Source organism: Petaurus breviceps, unplaced genomic scaffold, assembly GCF_028583685.1.
Source record: "Petaurus breviceps papuanus isolate PSGF00001 unplaced genomic scaffold, PetGlider_PUasm1.0 224, whole genome shotgun sequence".
Classification (NCBI taxonomy): Eukaryota; Metazoa; Chordata; class Mammalia; order Diprotodontia; family Petauridae; genus Petaurus; species Petaurus breviceps.
The window spans coordinates 3,822,148-3,840,264 of NW_027185887.1; the positions used below are offsets into that span (position 1 = coordinate 3,822,148).

At 33.8% G+C, this 18,117-nt stretch overlaps 1 protein-coding gene across 4 annotated transcripts in view; it reads left to right on the plus strand.

Annotated features, from left to right (window-relative positions):
- ZNF236 (zinc finger protein 236) overlaps nucleotides 1-14,724 on the plus strand; it is a 219,578-nt gene extending 204,854 nt beyond the window's left edge. For all 4 annotated transcript variants that reach the window (XM_069094982.1, XM_069094979.1, XM_069094980.1 and 1 more), the window contains 3 exons: nucleotides 1,395-1,524; nucleotides 6,639-6,815; nucleotides 10,196-14,724. In XM_069094982.1, the coding sequence (XP_068951083.1) occupies nucleotides 1,395-1,524; nucleotides 6,639-6,815; nucleotides 10,196-10,323 (435 nt within the window). In that variant the 3' untranslated portion in view covers nucleotides 10,324-14,724. The remainder of the gene's footprint in view (nucleotides 1-1,394; nucleotides 1,525-6,638; nucleotides 6,816-10,195) is intronic.
- The last annotated feature ends 3,393 nt before the right edge of the window (nucleotides 14,725-18,117 follow it).

Sequence of the window (18,117 nt, forward strand, 5' to 3'; positions counted from 1 at the left end):
ACATCTCTTTTTGCTGGTAGACTGATAATAAATTGTTAGTTGATGGCTATTGGCATTAAGATAACTAACACTAAATATAGTCTGATAGTTTATCTTTGCTCAGTCTTTACTTGAAGCTTTTGTTGATGCCATATATACCACTTGGAATCCCCTTCTCCTTTCTATTTATTCACATCTTAACCATCATACAGAACCCAGTTCAATTTCTACTTCAGATTCAACAGACATAGCCTAAGTATGGCCTATTATGCTCCTTCCACAAGGCTTTCTCTAGCCATCATAGTTTGCAGCAATTCAATTCAGCAAACATTTGTTAAGTGCATGGTGTAAGGAAAGGTGAGAGAGATAATTGCATTTTAGATTGTAGGATTCGCCTTGGAGTCAATGACATCTTGGTTGAAAGTCTTGCCTCTGATACATTCTAACTGTGCAACCATGTACAAATCCCTAGCCCTCTGAATGCCTCAGATAACATTGTAAAACTTTTTAAGTTCTAGAACTGTTGCTGATCTATGTTGGAAGGAGTTTCTATACCAGGAGTTCATTGCACTAATGAAATCAAGAGTCTACTCTCTCCTTCCCTCCACCGCCCCCCCCCCCCAAAAAAAAAATTTACAAAGGAACTTTGCAAGGTACAGGCAATGGAGAGATGTAATACAGATGGTTAAGTCCCTGCCTTCAGACAACATATATTCTACTATGTGGTGGGGTGGAAGTTGAGAAACAAGGAAGCATGTATACAGATAAGTATAACACATGGGAAGATGTGATTGGGTCAGAGGAAAGGTTCACGCAAATTGGTCTAGGAAAATTTGAGGAGAGGGAGAATGTTTTCAACTGGCTGGAATCAGAGAAGATGTTAAGAAGTATGTAATAGTCAGCCCTGGGTATGTATTATAAAAGGAATAAATTGAGAGTCCAGAGACCAGCTTATTAGCCCTGTTTTTGTGACTAATTAGATAAGTGATTTAACCTCAGTCTGTCTTATCTTTCTGATGTGTAAAACAAAGGTATTTATACTGAATGACTTTTTTAGGTGTCATTCAGTTTCCAAGTTCTATAACCGTAAAGAGTCTAATAAATTGACAAATAACTCACTGTGCAAAGTCAATTCATCTCTCGGCCTCTGTTTCCTCATTTGACTTCGAAGTGAGGAGGTTGGACTAAATGACCTCTAAGGACCAAAATTCTGTAGATTTAAGCAGCCTAATAAATAGGGCAAAATAGAGAAGTAATAAAAGACAACAGTTATTTTCATTATCCTCAGTTTGTTGGGTTTTTTGTTGTTTGGGGGGAGGGAGAGGGACCACTGTTTTTTTTCCCACCCTGCTATTCCAAATTTAAATCTTCCCATAAAAGTCTCAAAAAAATTCATTCTTTTGTTTATTGAACAGGAGCATATGCAGACACATCAAGCAGGTCCTTCTTTAAGTTCTCAGAAGCCAAGAGTATTTAAGTGTGACACTTGTGAAAAGGCATTTGCTAAACCAAGTCAACTAGAAAGACATAGCCGAATTCACACAGGTAATTAATGATTACAGAGTCATGCCCTTTTATTTTAATGATCCCTGAAATTAATTGTTAGTTATTGGGAAAACAAGGTTCAAAGTGCAAATGTTCATTTAACATGTAACCTATAATAGATGTATTTAATGTGTAAAGGAAAATTAATTTCACCCAGTATTTAATGAATTTGTTCTTTTACATGCCTTTTTAAAGTCAAAGGTTTTGATATTCATATCTTGACCATATGGCTTCAAAATTGCAATTATTTGCCTAATTTGTTTTTACATTGACTTTGGAAAATGGGGAAAGAGGAAATAATTTTTTAATAATGTAATTTACTAGAATTTAATAGTATCTCTGGTTTTAAATAGTTTATTTCCAGGGTACATAGAAAAGTTTAAGATACTGTTAATGATACTATAATATAGGAATCCTTACAATAGTAGTTATATATCAATTTTTAAATCTAAAATAACGATCAAGTGTTATAATTTTAAAAGTTGTATGTGGTCTTTTTTCTTAGTTTTTACATTGTACTTTGAAAATTATAGGTGATAATCACATTATTGATAAACTTAATGTTACCATTTATAAGTGAGATAGGTAAAATAGGATTTTAGATAATTGTGATATTAAGCATTTTCAGGGGAATAAACATAATGAAGGTTTTATCCTTGTAATTATGTAGTCTTTTTCAAAAAACACAATAGGAATACCTAATTTTGGTAATGGAATTTAGCATTTAGGTTCTACACATACACAACAACACACTCTGAAGATGTTACAATTAATCGATTCAATTTCTAGTATTACTTTTTGTTCATTGTTTTTGTGCTTCTGGCATGGAAGACCATGGAATATACAAAAATGAATAAGACATAATCCCTTTACACAAAGATAAAACACACAGATAACTGTAATACGAGCTAACATAAGAGTATGTAAGAGATTAAAAAGAAGCATGAGAGATTTGAGGAGGCAGGAGGCATTTATTCTAGGAGGAATCAAGGACAGTTTCATAGAATAGGTAAAATTCCTCTCAAATCTGCTTCTTGAAATTTCACTTTCTGTTAAAGGCACTTCCATTCTCATTTCATCATCTTAGAGTTATAGTTCACTTCTCTCCATCATCCTTAGTATCTCTCATATCTGTCCCCTTCTCTCTCATGTGGTCATTGCTTTTTTTTAACTCCTCATTTCCTCTCATCTTCATTGTTACAGTAGCTTCTTAATTGGACACTTGGCTTCCATTCTGTCTGGCTATGTCACTCCTTTGTTTCGGAAGAATCAGTGGCTCTCCTTTACCACTAAGATAAAAGTAAAACCCTTTTCTTGGCATTTTAAACTCTCCAAAATCTCCAGGCTTATCACATATTATTCTCTTTCATACCCACTTTGTTTCAGCCACATTTATCCACTTGTTAGTCTTTTATCTCAGAATTCCATCTCCTCCCTACTTGCATTTGCATAGCTGTACCCAGGGCATGGAACATACTTGCTCCTCACTTCTCATTCAAAATCCTTAACTTCTTCAAAACTCAGGTCAGAAGCACACAGGGCCCCTGTATTGAGCTAGACAGAGATATATAAAAGGACAAGAGTCACACAGAAGAGGTAGGCATGAATAGATTGTGATCTGCATCATTGGAGGGAATTTCCAAATGCACAATATCACATATACATTTGAGTAGCTTTCCGGTAGAATATAAACTTGAGGACAGTGTTGATTTGTTCATTTTAATTTTGTCTTTGTATGTCCACCATTTATCACACTGCCATATACATAGTAAGTGCTTAATTAAAATGCTTGTTGGATTTTAGTGGAGGTGATCTTGAAATAAAGATTTTCCATTTAATTAAAGGTTAGTCATACTGAAGACTGACCAAAAATAAAGGTATAAGTATAATAAAACCTTGACAGTATGGAAACCTAAAGAATTTTGTTCTGTTTGACCTTTAACCCTTTAAAAAAACATTTTGGAGAAATCTTGATTATATACCTTTTGTGGCCCATATGGACCTTATGTACAGTTATTTGAAAACCACATATCATTAATATCTTAGACAGCCACATATTATTAACATCTGAATTGTATTTTTATTTCTTTTGTTAAATATATCCCAGTTACATTTTAATCTGGTTCTAGCCTCACTCCAGAGTGTTGTGGGCCTACTGCCAGCCACATGTTTGACACCTCTGGTGTAGAGGGTAGACTGAATCAAGGATAGCCTGGAAGAAGGAAGTACTATTAAAAGGTTATTACAGTAAGTCTAGATGATATATATACCAGGATGGTTTCACTGGAAATGGAGAAGGAGGGATTGGATGCTGCAAGTATCGCGAAGATAAAAATGAAAGAACTTGGCACACTTGGCAACTGATAGGATGTGTGGGAATCACTGGAAAGATCAAAGACAACAAGGTTACAAACAGTGGTGACTAGAAAGATGACGACATTCAGAAGTGAGGAGAAGAGGACAAGACAAGTGAAAAAGTGATAAGTTCAATTTCAGACACGGCGTATTTGAGGTAACACTCTGGGAAAAAATTAGACATATGAGCTATAGATCTAGAACTGATAAATACATATATGGGAATAGATGAGTTTTTCAAGAAAGATTTGAAGAAAACCTAGAGCAGAATTGTGACAACATCCTAGTTTAAGGAGCTAGAGAAAGGTTAACAAGCCATGAAAGGATATAGAAAGACAGAAACAGGAAATATATTATTGAAAAGGCTGAAAAATGAGGCTAGAACAAGATTGATAGACTAAGAAATCAGGAATAAATGAAAAACCAAAGACCATGATGAGGCCAAATTTGAGGGGGGGAGGGTGGATAGAACTTTGTCTCTCTCTTCTACTTTGTATCAGTGTTTTTTGGTTTGTTTTGTACAGTATTTCCTGTTCTGCCTCTTAAGAGTATAAATTCATTTAGGTCAGGACTGTGTTATTTTTTTAAGGTTCATACTCCCTGTATCTAACACAGTGACTTGTACATCATAGGATCTTAATAAAATTTTGTTTAACTGAAATTGCTTCAGATTTAACTCATAAAATTTGAAACTTTTTTTTTGCTAATTCAGAAATCTTTTTTGCATACTTTGTGTTTCTTCCACATAGCTGTTTCCACATAAGTAGAATGTTATACTATCTGCAATTTATAGAAAATATGAAGGTAAAGGACAACTGGAAAATTATATACTCTAAGAGTCAAACCAAGAAATTACATGAAGCAAAATTATTTTTATCCTTTCAACAGAATAAAGAGTGTTCTATAATTAATATTGAACATAGTTTACACCTGTGGCTTTCTACCTTAAAGCTGTGCAGTAATTGGGTGGATAAAGGAAAGAAATACAGAATAGCAAAAACATCCCTGTAAAAAGCAGACTTGTTTCTTTACTTTTTTTTTTAAAGCAATAATATTTGCAGCCTGTTTTGGAAAGTTTGTAATTAGTTTTGGAAATGAGTGCTATGAAAGTATGCATAAATTGTCCCTAGTTTTTGTGTGTTGACCTGCACTAATAGTTAGTAAATAAATGTCTTGAAAGTGAGCCTCTTTTAGAGAACCGTTTTTAGAGAAAATTGTTACTTTTATGATTTAATTAATAGTCATTTAAAACAAAGATTTATTTGAATGCACTGCAATAGTTTTGAGGAATAGGTGTTTGGGGTTGTTAACTTGTTGGCTGTATTTTATACATTTGCATAGTATCATGAAACAGATTTTAAAATAGTCTGAACCATGATTTATTCATTAAGTAGAAACCAATAAACATCTGAAGAGTTTTTGTCTAGGGATTTCAAATCTATTTCTGGATGAAATGGGCAATATAATTATGAGAAAATTGCTTTCTTCTAAACGAGAAGAATATTCCAGAGTGCTGTGAAATAATTTATAGAGACACACAGTGTTTATAGCTGAATTACAAGAAAACTGCTCTTGATGAAATGCTGGCAACCATTTTTTAGTATCATTTTATTTGTAGAATTAATATGCACAATTTGCATAAGAATAGCTCTTTGGGACTTTTTAGCTGCATAATGAAAATGTTTTAAGTGGAAAAAAGATGTTCTCAGATATGAAGATTATAAGTAATATAAAATTGTTCTAATTCATTACTTTTTAAAATCTCTTTACATCCCTTCTTTTTTCTCTTCTTCCTTGCATTCCATGATACTACTCTCTTAGTTTTCTTGCCTGTTATTATGTCTTCTCTGTATCCTTTATTCGCACTCTCAAAGTTGGAGTATTTCTCAAGGCTCTGTTCTTGGCCATCTTCTCTTTCAATACCAATTGCTTTGTTAAATTCATCCATAATTTCACTAATGGATGTGGATGATTTCTAAATCTATATATTCAACCCCACATTTCCATTTGCTTGCTATAATATCTCTGCCTAGATATTTTTCTTGACCTCAGCATCTCCAAAATTTTACCCATCGTTTTCTCTAAAAACCTTGGTCTCTTCTCTCAATTTAAGTATTTCAGTTGATAGTACCAGTATTCTCCTAGTAACCAATGCTCAAAATCTTCGAGTAAAGTCCACTTTGACTTCCTTTCGCCCTCATTCTCAATATCTAGTCATTTTTCAGATTCTGTTATATCTTGCTAGAAAATATTTTTTTCGGCTGTTCCTACCTTTCCACTGTCACCTTCCTGTTTCAGTCGTCTCACTCAGACTATTGAATAAAATTTGAATTATCCTGACTTCATGAAATGTTCTTTGTAATCTTATTCTTCCCTGTCCATCTAGCCAAGTGTCTGTGGAGATATTTTAAACTGAACAAGGAGTGTTTATTGAATTCCTCCTACATTTTGTGCCCAACTTTGTGCTAGATGCAACAGGATATATAAAACTATATGGAACACTAATCTCTTACCTTAAAGAGTTTACATTGAGTTACTGGAACTTTAAACAATTACCTGATAATTTTTATGCTCTTTGATGTTGTAGACTAACTGGGATAAAACAAGTGTAGATTATCTTAGTGATAGGGACATTAAATGGGCATTATTTTAAAATGACATCTCTACATTTTTTTAATCTACAATTTTTAAATAAACATGTCTTATTTTCTAATGGATTCTGATATTAGAAATTTTAAAATGTTTTTACCTTCTCTTAGGAGAACGTCCGTTTCATTGTACTCTTTGTGAAAAAGCATTTAATCAGAAAAGTGCACTTCAGGTACATATGAAAAAGCACACAGGAGAAAGACCTTACAAATGTGATTACTGTGCAATGGGCTTTACGCAGAAAAGCAATATGAAACTCCATATGAAACGAGCACATAGCTATACTGGTAAGTATTCTTATTTAAATTATTTTCTTAAGTGAGTGTATTGAAATGCACCAATGAAAGAAAATGCTGAGGCCAAAATGATTAAAAGATTTTCATGAAAATCTGTGAGTTTGTTACATTAACTTCTATTCATCTTAGGACCAGCAGTCATAAGACATGTCTTAAATTTAGGTCATAAATTTAGAATTAGAAATAATTTCTTAGAGATCCTTTACCCTGTTCCTTTCATTTTGCAGATGAAAAAACTGTGGCCCAGCAACAGTCAGTGATTTTCCCAGGGTCATAGAGGAAGGAGATTATAGAGCTAGGATTTGAACACATCCTGTTTGTCAGTTCCAGGTTCTTTCCTACTGCACTGGGCTGGAGGGAGATCTCTCCTTCTGATTACCCCATTAAAAACAAATAGAAAATAAGGTTGTAGAGCACTGGGCCTGGAGTCAGAAGGACCTGAGTTCAAATTTGGTCTCAGACACTTACTAGCCGTGTGGTCTTGGGCAAGTCATTTAATCCCAGTTGCCCTACCCTTCCCCCTCCTCCCCCCAAAAAAGCAAAAAAAAAAAAAAATATATATATATATATATATATTTATATATATAAGTTTGTAGAGATTACTGCTTGATAAAAGGATAGACTAGCTGTAGATGCTACCTGGCAGCCCCTACATTTCTTTGAAAGCTGTGAAAGAAGGAACGCCAAGGTTACATGGTAAGAGGATTTTGCTTCAGGGCCTGGTATTTAAACTAAACACCACTACTGAAACAGAAACTGAGATCTTCCCAGGTGTTACTTATATGCCTTACGAGATTGTTCTGTATTGACCAACTTGTCCCACTGTGTCACAAATCTCTGTTGAGGAACTTAAGTGCTCTGCGTTAAGTTTAGAAGTGAATTACAAACATTAGAAAATTTTGAGGGACAGCAGTACCTGTGTTTTCATTGGTAAAAAGAATTCCTGGTGTAGAAACTCTTTCACTTGATAAAAATTCATAACTCTTTTGAAACTTATAGTCTTAATAAGTTTTCTCAGGTGTCACTGAGGGGTTAAGTGACTTATTAATGATCACACATCTGGGATGTGTTGGAGGCAAGCCTTTCAACCCAGGGCTTTTTAATTGCAGAACTAGTTCTCTATCCATTATGCCTTGTTGACTTTTACATGTATACCATATATAATATCCTGAAGCTCTGCTATACCCATTTCCTGGCTCTGATAGACTGAGGCATCTGTTAATTTTCTAAAGTCCATGAGCTCCTTCTCCTTACTCTTCTCTCTCCCCCTTATCCTCAGATCTAAACCTTCAGCAGTCCTTTTCCCCCCTACTTTTGTGTAATTGTAAGTATAAGAATTAAGTCTGATATTCCAAAAGCCATTGAAGCCATTCAGAATATAGTTGACAATATCCATTCGTCATTGTGCCAAGAGGAAACGCATTCTCCTCCCTATATCTGGAATGCCTCTTTCCTACCTCTGCCCTACCTACATCATTTGTTCAGTTAAAGCCAAACATAAATACTGCATTGTCTTTGACATCCTTAATGGTATAGAAAAAAGTCCTGGCTTTAGAAACAGGAGCCCTCTTTCAAATATCTTTAACCTCGCTGAGTCTGTATTTCTTCATATTAAAAAGGGGGGCAAAGGGGGAATAGTAATACTTACTCTACCTCCCTTATGGAGGCATTGCAGAGAAAGTCTTTGCAAACCTGAAAACTATTTTAATATGAGTGGTTATTTTTGTTCTTCTTGTTGTCATCATCATCAATCACCCTCCTTAAAAATAATCTTCTCCCAGCCCCTCAACTTTGAAAAACTTGGTTTGAACCTTAAGCATTTACTGCCTATCATTTTTGTTTTGTTGGGTTGGGGGTGGGGGGCAACTAGGTAGCACAGTGGATCAGGTGCTGGCCTTGGGGTCAGACTCATCTTCTTGAGTTCAATTCTGACCTCAGACATTTACTAGCAGTGTGACCCTGGGCAAGTCACTTAACCCTGTTTGCCTCAGTTTCCTCATCTGTCAAATGAAAGAAATGGCAAACCACTCCAGTATCTTTGCCAAGTAAACCCCAAATGGGGTCAAGAAGAGTTGGTCACAACTGAAAAACTACTTAACAACAGAAATGTGTATATGTGTCATAGCTCCATGAAGATAGAGTAGACAGAGCCAAGTATTCTTTAATCTTTGTATCTATCTTAGCACTTTAAACTCTGCTATCTTAGCACTTTAAACTCTGCTATGATGCAAATGTCAAAATTAAATAGTACCCGTAGTATTCAACTTCATGTTACTTCTCCATTGATCCATCTGGAATGAAACCCCAAGCAGTGCCTCGAACATAATGATTTGAATAATTTTAATGAAAGAATAGGGACACACAATTCAGTGTCAGAAACCTAGAGGTTCAAAGAGTCTAATTCTAGGTTTGTTACCTTTTGATAAGACCGTCATTTGATCAACTATTATTTAGAAGAATGAAATCTTCTGAAATTGTATTAGATTTTATTCTGTAGCCCTACCATGTGGAATTTCTCAAATATATATTCACACTCTCCTCTACCTCTTACCCTAGTAGATAATCAAACAGCAGCAGGTATATTTTCAGCCCTAATTTGTGTTGCATTTGTGGGATAATCTTAGTTTAAAGCTTTCCACACATTTTATTTCCCCAGGTTTAAATATAAAGAAAATAGAACAGTTAAAGGAAATGAATTTAGAGTTATAAGAAATGGTGGAACCCTCTGACAGTTCTCTATGACAGAAATAAAATTTTTTATTAGCTATATTTAGTATTTGTTCATGCTGAAGGACTTTTAAAAGTTTTTCTTAAACTGTAAAATTTAGAGGAGGGGTAAACAGAGAAGCTTACACTATTTAGTGGGATAGAATTTAGCAAAATGTACTTGTTGGTGGTTAAGATTGCATGAAGAATGGAAAGCTTGAAAAGTAAAAGCCACTGGTTTCTTTTTTATCTTACATCTGATCTATAGTGACTTTATTTGCTTTCTCCTCTCCTAGAATTGGAGGGAATACAGTTTTTCATTTATAAAAATTATGATAATTTACTTACTTCATATGATGGTTGTGAGGATTAAATGAGAGTATGTATATTTACGTAATATGCTGTGTAAAGGTAGGCTATTGAAATAATAATACAAGCTCCCTATTCACTCTGGATAGTGAATAATTGCATTTAACTACGTTATAGGTGCTTTTATGTGGATCAGTTCACAAAGCAGCATTAAACATTTAAGACATTCGTGTATAACTGTTTACTTTTTTGTTGGAAAGTAGAAATTAGATCATAAAGTTTCATAATTATATATCTTAGTTTTAATTTTGAGGTGTTTCTATTTTACACTTTTGTTATTTGTTTTTCTTTTATAGGTACTTTACAGCAATCAGCTACTCATCAAGAGCAAGAAGGGGAAGATCTCCATCGTGCACTCAGTTTGGAAGAGGTTGGTCAAGAAACTTCAAATGAATGGCAGAGCCTGACCAACGTCTTTCGATGATGATTTAAATAATGCTTTCACCAACAACATTTCTGAAGTTAAATTTTGAAAAGGGAAAAGCGTTTAGATTTTTTGTTTGGAGCTTCGAGTGTTGAAAACGTTAACAAAATATGTGGATTTTAGTTACCAAACACTATTTAAAAGAATCATTGTCTTTAATAAGCTTATAGGAGAAAATAGGAGAAAGGTAAACTGTTTTGTGCTCATTGATCAACAAATCAACGAACTCAGGTAATGCAATAGGCAGTTTCATCTTCTGATCCACAGCCAATATATCTTGGTTTGTTTGTTTTTTTTAAACTTTCACTGGATCTTATCATTGGGGTGTGATTTCATTGTATTAACAGATTGCCAATAGGTGGAAAGTATGAGAATTAATACTTAACACTTTCTGTTATAAGAAACCTTGCTTAATATTAAAAATAAGAGCATGAAGTACAGAAAAAAATGTTCAATGCACAGTGAAGTCCCCCACACATACTTATTGTCTTTCTGTATATTTTGGCTAGTGGTAATAAATGACTTTTCTGTTAGGATAAATTAATTAAACTGATATCCTGAGAGATGGCTGGACCAATTCTCTCTCAAGTAAAAGTAACTAATCATTAGTTAGTATATAGTATCCGGGGCATGAAAATAGCAAGTAGAGTGCAAAGGGTGAATCTAAAGTAGAAGTCAAAACTGAGCTGTCCAAACAAAGTGATTAGTATTTGCATATATACTGCATAATTATATATTCAGCTCCTTGAGTTGAATAGTTGCTGAAAGCACAAGCCATATTTTGAAGGAAGAAGGTACCTACCCTATTAAACTAGACTCTTAGCACTGAAGCTCCTGTAACTCAGGATACCCCAAAAGATAATTAGTATGTTTCTGCTGTGAGCTGTAAGAATCCAGAAATGCACCAGTATTTTTCCTTTGTTTGTAAACATTTTTTATTTCATTGAAACTGCCTAAGCTAACTGCTTAATTTTTTTCTGAAAGGTGCCACATAAATATGTCCATAACCAAATTCAAACCTTATACTGGAGTCTAGTGCAAGTCATCCTTTCAACATTCCAAAGATGGAAAATTCTTTGCTTCATTTTAGTTTGTTCTTTTGAGATTATTTATATGTTCTATATATAAATATGTATGTATATATACAGATATATGGGCCTCTGTGTGGCTGAACAGTATATTTTGTAAATATAGTACTAGTCCCAATTATAGAGAGAGTTCATCAAAGTTTTCAACTTCACATGAGCACTTCTAGATCAGTATTGTATTCATTTTATTAATAAATGAATATTCATTTTATTATAATGTAATATAAAACTGGGTTTTATTTTATTTCCCCCAAAATAATTGCTTTTATGTGCCCACATCTCTACCTTAGTTTCAAAAGTACATTTGTTTGATTGTAAATATTATGTGGGCTGTGTGTACTAAAAGACAAGATCATTTCAAGTCATTGAAGGAAGAGACATTTCACTGTTATTTTGATAGGGCATCTTTTGATTCTTTTGTTAACTTTTGGCATATGTATATAAGTAATATAGTTGGTGATATGAAAATACCTTTTGTTATGTGGAAATATTTAAGTCAGAAAATGTTAAATAATATTACTTTTTTTCAAACTGCTTTGTGTATTGCATATTTTTTGGGGAGAAATTTGGTTTTTTAAAAAAACCTGAAATAATCTTCTTGTGGTACTGGATTTATATAAATCCTGAGGATTCTGATGAATGTCAGTGCTAAACCTGACTCCCAATTTGTCTTGGGTAATTGTAATTGCCCTTGAGTGGTAGATGTTCTATTTTTATGCACTTTTCCTTTAAAATAATGTATGGCACTACTTTAGGAATATTGATAAATATTGGTGACTTTATGGGCATTCCCAACATTGAAGTTCTTTGTTTATTTTAACATTGAACTTATGACAGATGAGTTTTTAACAGGGGATTGCTCAATTCCTGTCTATTTATCTAATTAAGGCAGCTATATTGGTCAATTTTATCCTGGGCACATGCAGAAGGCCTTAATTGACAAACTTAAAGCCTGATAGTTTGGAAAGAAGAGTTTTGAAAGAGGAGAAATTCATCTGCCATACATTCTGTGACTTTTTCCCGTTTAAATGAGCAAGAAAACTTAATTTGTACATGTTCATGTATGAATGTAATTTTTCAGGTTTCTTGTCCTAATATTAAAAGCTGCTCTTAAATACAATAAAACTCCTTGGAATATGGGGACTATAAAACAATTTAGATTTTAATCTAATCTTTAAAAGGTTGATTTTTATAATATTTTTTAAGTCTTTAGAAGAATTCTTTTTTCCTTGGACATAAACAGGGTTATCAGAGATTGAGTGTATTAAGAAACACCTTTTCTCATATCAAAACATATGATGTAATTTAATTGGGTGTGGATCAGAAATAAAGTTACTCAGAAATATGACCATTTTCCTCTTTAAATATAAGTTGAAGTTAAAGATGGAGTTAGATCTTATGATTTCTTAAGTGAGAAGAAAAATCAAATCAAATTGTTTTAAAATATGATTATTTTTCTTTGCTCCTAAATGTAAGCATTGTAAGCTTTGACATGTCCTCCCCGCCCCCCCCCCCCCCCTCTCTCTCTCTCCGTCTCTGTCTCTCTCTCTGGTGAGCTACAAATAGATTACTATAAATGAGAGTTTGGACAATAGATACCTGCCCAAATATTTGATTTTTCTTTTAGTATTGACCATTCTAAGCAATGCTCGATTAGTAAATTTCGCACATTTGAAAGTTGAGTTAACACTTTCAGTACTATGTTTAAGGTGCTTCTGCAGTAAAATAAGTACATAGCACACAGTTAATGTGAAGTAATTCTATTTCAAAGGCACTGAACTTAAAGTTGGGATATTGTTTCTTTGGAAAGATATTTCACTTAGTACTCAGTCCAGTTAGTGATATAGAGAAGAAGGGTAACAGCATTCATAATTTTATAGTGGTAGAAGCTGAAAATTAAGAAAAACTTTTTAAAATGAGAAGTTAAGCTTTGCCCTGATAAATAATCTTTCTTTTTAAATCCAGTTAAATTTTACTTACTCCCATATCTACAATTTAATCTTAATCCAATGAATATTCATTTAAGTATAATGTTTTAGAAAAAATATTTTATTTGCAGTAGTTGGTAAAATTTTCCTTTTACAAATTCTCCTAGGAATAATTTATGTTCTGTTGATGCATGAATACATATACAAATTAGAAGGAGAAAAAAATGGGCTTGTGTTCTTCACATGAATTATCCTTTTTCATAGGAACATTTGTGATTATGAAATGCACATTTTTTATTCCAAATGATTTGCATACAGGTTTATGTCAGTGGCATCTTTTTATAAGCAGGAATGTATAATTGTACACAGAATTGCTTTTGTTGAGAATTCATTTGAAGAACATGTCGCTTTTGCTTAAGGACGTTCCCAGAAGCTTAGCTCTATGATAGTTGTGTGCCAAAATGATCAATCAAAGATGTGATTATTACTAATAGTTTCCTAAAAACTGTAATGTAGGAACTGAAGTTGTCAAGGTAAAATCCTCTAAGTGGTAATTTGATCCAACTTCTTGTTTTTTTTACACTTAATTTATATTTATATCATATAGACTTCTTAGACTTTTTAACAGTCAAATTTTAGAAAAATCAGGGGGTTTTGTTTTTGACCTATTCAATATGATATCCTGCAAGGGTGCCTATGGAACCTTTTTGTTTACCTTTCAATAATTTTAGTAGCACAATGAAAATGTTGCACTTTTAAAGCCCATCTATATCTGCTATATTCTTTAAATGGTGGGAACAGCAGAATTTTTATGCCAGATTACTGGCCTTACACATCCATGATGTAGGTGCTTCTATTTATCTTGGCAGAATTGATAGATCATGTGAAAAATTCACTTAATGTTGTTCAGATTTTAATTCATTCTCTCCCTCAAAGAAAAGACAGAAGTACTATGATAGCTCATTATGGATGGCTGATCAAAATGTTTAAAGCAATTAAAATACAAGTTACTCAATGTCAATTATGGGAGAAACAAGTAGTTTTAACAAATATTGCTACTTTAATCTTTTGTGTGTATTGCTATATATATAGCTTGATGACTTTTGTATTGATGAAATCAGGATTTGTGTTTTATTCTTTTACAAATTCTACCATGGCAGAGTGATCTGTTCTTGGTAGTTAACAACTGTAGAAAATTTAGAAAGTTAATTTTTTTAAATTATGGAAAAATTACTTTTTTTAACTTCAAATTGGTTTCATGGTTTATTTATACATCAGATGATATTTATTTAATCCAATTTTGTATTAGAAATGCATAAGCAGTCTGCCCAAAGCCAAATGTATTGGCTTTGAAAAATAAAAATAGTATTTTATATTATTAAAAAGCTCCTGCATATTTAATTATTTTGTGCTTTAGGGGAAAATTACCTTGTTGTTTTTCCATCAGTTACTTTTTTATGCATTTTTAAACAACAACATTTAACCTAAACATACTGACTGCCTGGATTAAATCATATTTTACAGTCTCAAAAACTGTGAAAGCTCATCTACACACAGACAAAAGACGCTGTTCTAGACAAAATCCCGCAATGCTCGAAGCTTGTAGACATTCTCTTTTTGTTGTGTCCTGTATGTTACTGCAACATTCTTAATGTATGTTTCACACACACTAAATGTTTGCTTCTGAGCTTCTTTTGTAGTTGGGAATCTCCTTATCTAAGAAACTGAATTATGAGGACAAAAGAAAAGCAACTTCAGACACACTGGTCTGCGTTTTTATTTATGGGGGAGCCATGAGCAATGTATTATTCTAAGCAGAAGAAGAGCGTCACTCTACTGTCCACATAACTGTCCTTATCCTGGTACCACCATACCTGGAGAGTACTAGGGACAGGCATTTCTAGCTAAAAAAGAAAAAAACAAGAAAGCAGAAACACAAGCTGCCCCTCGCCATTGCCTGTTGTTAGAAAGATTGTCCACCCTAACAGAGCAGCCTCATTGGGTTCAGATGCAGTGGAACAAATCTAGATTTTTTTAAAATCACATCAAGCCCAGGTCAGCATCTATCCATGATGAACCCCAAATTTCCTAGTAGTCGAAAAGTTTCCAGAATTAGAAAGGTTCTGGTAAGGTAACTTTTATGGTAACTCTATGGAAACAACCCCCCTGCATTGCATGTACATCTGCTGAAATGAAGGATCAGTGTCATAACTGATTCTGTCCTACCTTACCATTGTTATAAAGTGGATCCAATTTTGTCAGCAATTTTTGAACTCTTTTAAGTTTTAGTTACAAATTATATTTATATATAATATATATTACAAATTAAATTTATAATTTAATCACACTCTGGGGTTGAATGGCATAAAAAGGTACAGTCTCTTGATAGTGATTTCTATTTTTACATTCAAATGTTTGACAATGAAGAAAATTTTTTAAATTTGGAAACCTTGAAAATGGAAATAAAGGTAGCACTAGTGCACCTGATGGAATGTTGGGGTTTCCTTGGAATATTGTTCCAGTGGTCATTTTAAGGGTCTGTTTAAAGAACTGAATGTGAAAGGAGGACTAGATTTGAAGTTAGACAACCTGGATTCAGATTCTGACTATCCCTTATTATTTGTGTGACTTTGGACCAGCTTCTTTGGGATTCGGTTTACTCATCTGTAAAATAAGGGGGTTAGATTAAATGACCACCAAGATTCTCTCATGTTTTAATTGTTAGATTCTAACTACTTTAAAGAATTTAGCATACGTTTGTTGTCCAATTGAAATATCAAAATAAGAATTCATCTTTGCCTCAACTACACATTCTGGCAAAGTGAAAGGAACCTCTAGAATCATTTAGTCTAAAACTAAAATAATCGATTTGCTCATCTCTGAAATTAGTGGACTGGTTTTAATGACTTTGAAGGCGCTTCCAACTCTACAATCTATGATTCCAATTTCTTCCTGACTGAATGTTTTTCTCTCTTTAAAACGTTCACCTTTATCTTTACTTTGATGTTCTGAAGGCTATGCTTTTGTCAATTGGAAAAAGAAAAAAAAATTTCATTTCTTCCAATTCTTTTTCCTCCATTTTAAAAATGCTCTTAGGTGCTAGCAGTTTACAAAGCACTCTGAAATGAGTTTTTGCGGAGCATTGAGTTTACTGAGATGAAATAGTAAGGATACTTGATTCACCAACAGTATAGTAGAAAGAAAACCAATTCTAGGTTCAGAGCTAGCCTCATATGCTTTCTTTTTTTTTCCTTTACCTTGAACAAGTAATTTTATCTCACTGAGCCTCAGTTTCCTCATCTGCAGAATGAGGAATTGAACTAGATAGATGGCTTCTGAGGTGTTCTCTACCTCTTTGTAATCTGAGGATCTTAAAATCAGCACATTTGCAATTATCAGCCTCTTGGAATGCTTCATGAAAACAAAAGTATTCCGACTTGGTTGTTGAGTCTTTTCCTGTAAAGGCAACTGGTGGCACTGTGTATAGACCACTGGAACTGGAGACAGGAAGAGTGAATTCAGATCCACCATCAGACACTTACTAGCTGTGTTGCTCTGGGAAAGTAATGTTAGCTTCTATTTTCCTTAGTTTCTTCAACAACAAAATATATGGTTGCAAAAATAAAATGCGATGATATTTGTAAAGGGCTTAGCGTGATGACTGTCACATCATCGTGACAGTAGTTGTTCAATAAATATTTGTTTCCTCCTGCCTTCCCAACAGCAAGACTTAAGTACCAGGAAAAACAATAGATTTATCCATCACATATTGTAAGACCAGACTGGGAATCCAGATACCTCTGTTACTTGCAATATGACCTTCAAAAAGTCATTGTGTTTGGAAACAAAGTTTGTCATTCATCAGTTGAGTTGTCTTGGACTAGATTGCTAATGTCCATTCCAGCTCTAGAACCCATGGATTCTGTAGTTTTTTTTTAAAGTCAGTGTTTAGCTAATAACATACTTATGAGTCCTATAAGTCATCAAATATCTGTTAAGCATTTAGTATGTGCCGAGCATTGTGCTAAGCACTGGGACTACAGAGAAAGTCAAAAACAAGCTTTTCCCTTAAGGACCTCACATTTTAATGGAAAGTATTTTATTTCCTATTCCAATTTTGTCATTGACCAATTTTTATGGAAAAACTATATCATGTTAACACAAATTTCTGAAAAAGAATTTATTTCAAATATAATTTACTTAGAATTTTAGGCATGCAACATCAGAATCTTTCAGTTCCTGATCCCCGAAGCATGTGACCTACATACATGTTGTCCTTGACAACTTGCTTTCAGCTGCCGTGTTTGCATATTGCCAAGTCTTGTTGATTCCATTCCTCATACTTCCCCTTCTCTCCTGATACTGCCAGCCTCTGGTTCAGGTCCTTATCACCTTGTGCCTTGGTTTTATTACAATAACTTTCTGTTTGGCCTCCCTGTCTCAAGACTCTCCCCTATCCTCTATTCAGCTATTACTCTTAATTAACTCCAGTGACTCACTATTCCAGTGGCTTTACAGTCAAATATAAAATCCCCTATGACTTCTACGAGGTGGTACTGTGGATAGAGCTCCGGGCTTTGAGTCAGACCCAAATTCAAATCCAGCCTTAGACACTAGTTGTATTGACCCTGGGCAAGTCACTTCACCTTCCATGCCTCAGTTTCCTCATCTATAAAATTAGCTGGAGAAGGAAATGGTAAGTCACTCTAGTACCTTTGCCAAGAAAATTCCAAATGAAGTCACAGAGTTGGAAACAATAAATGGCTTTTAAACTCCCT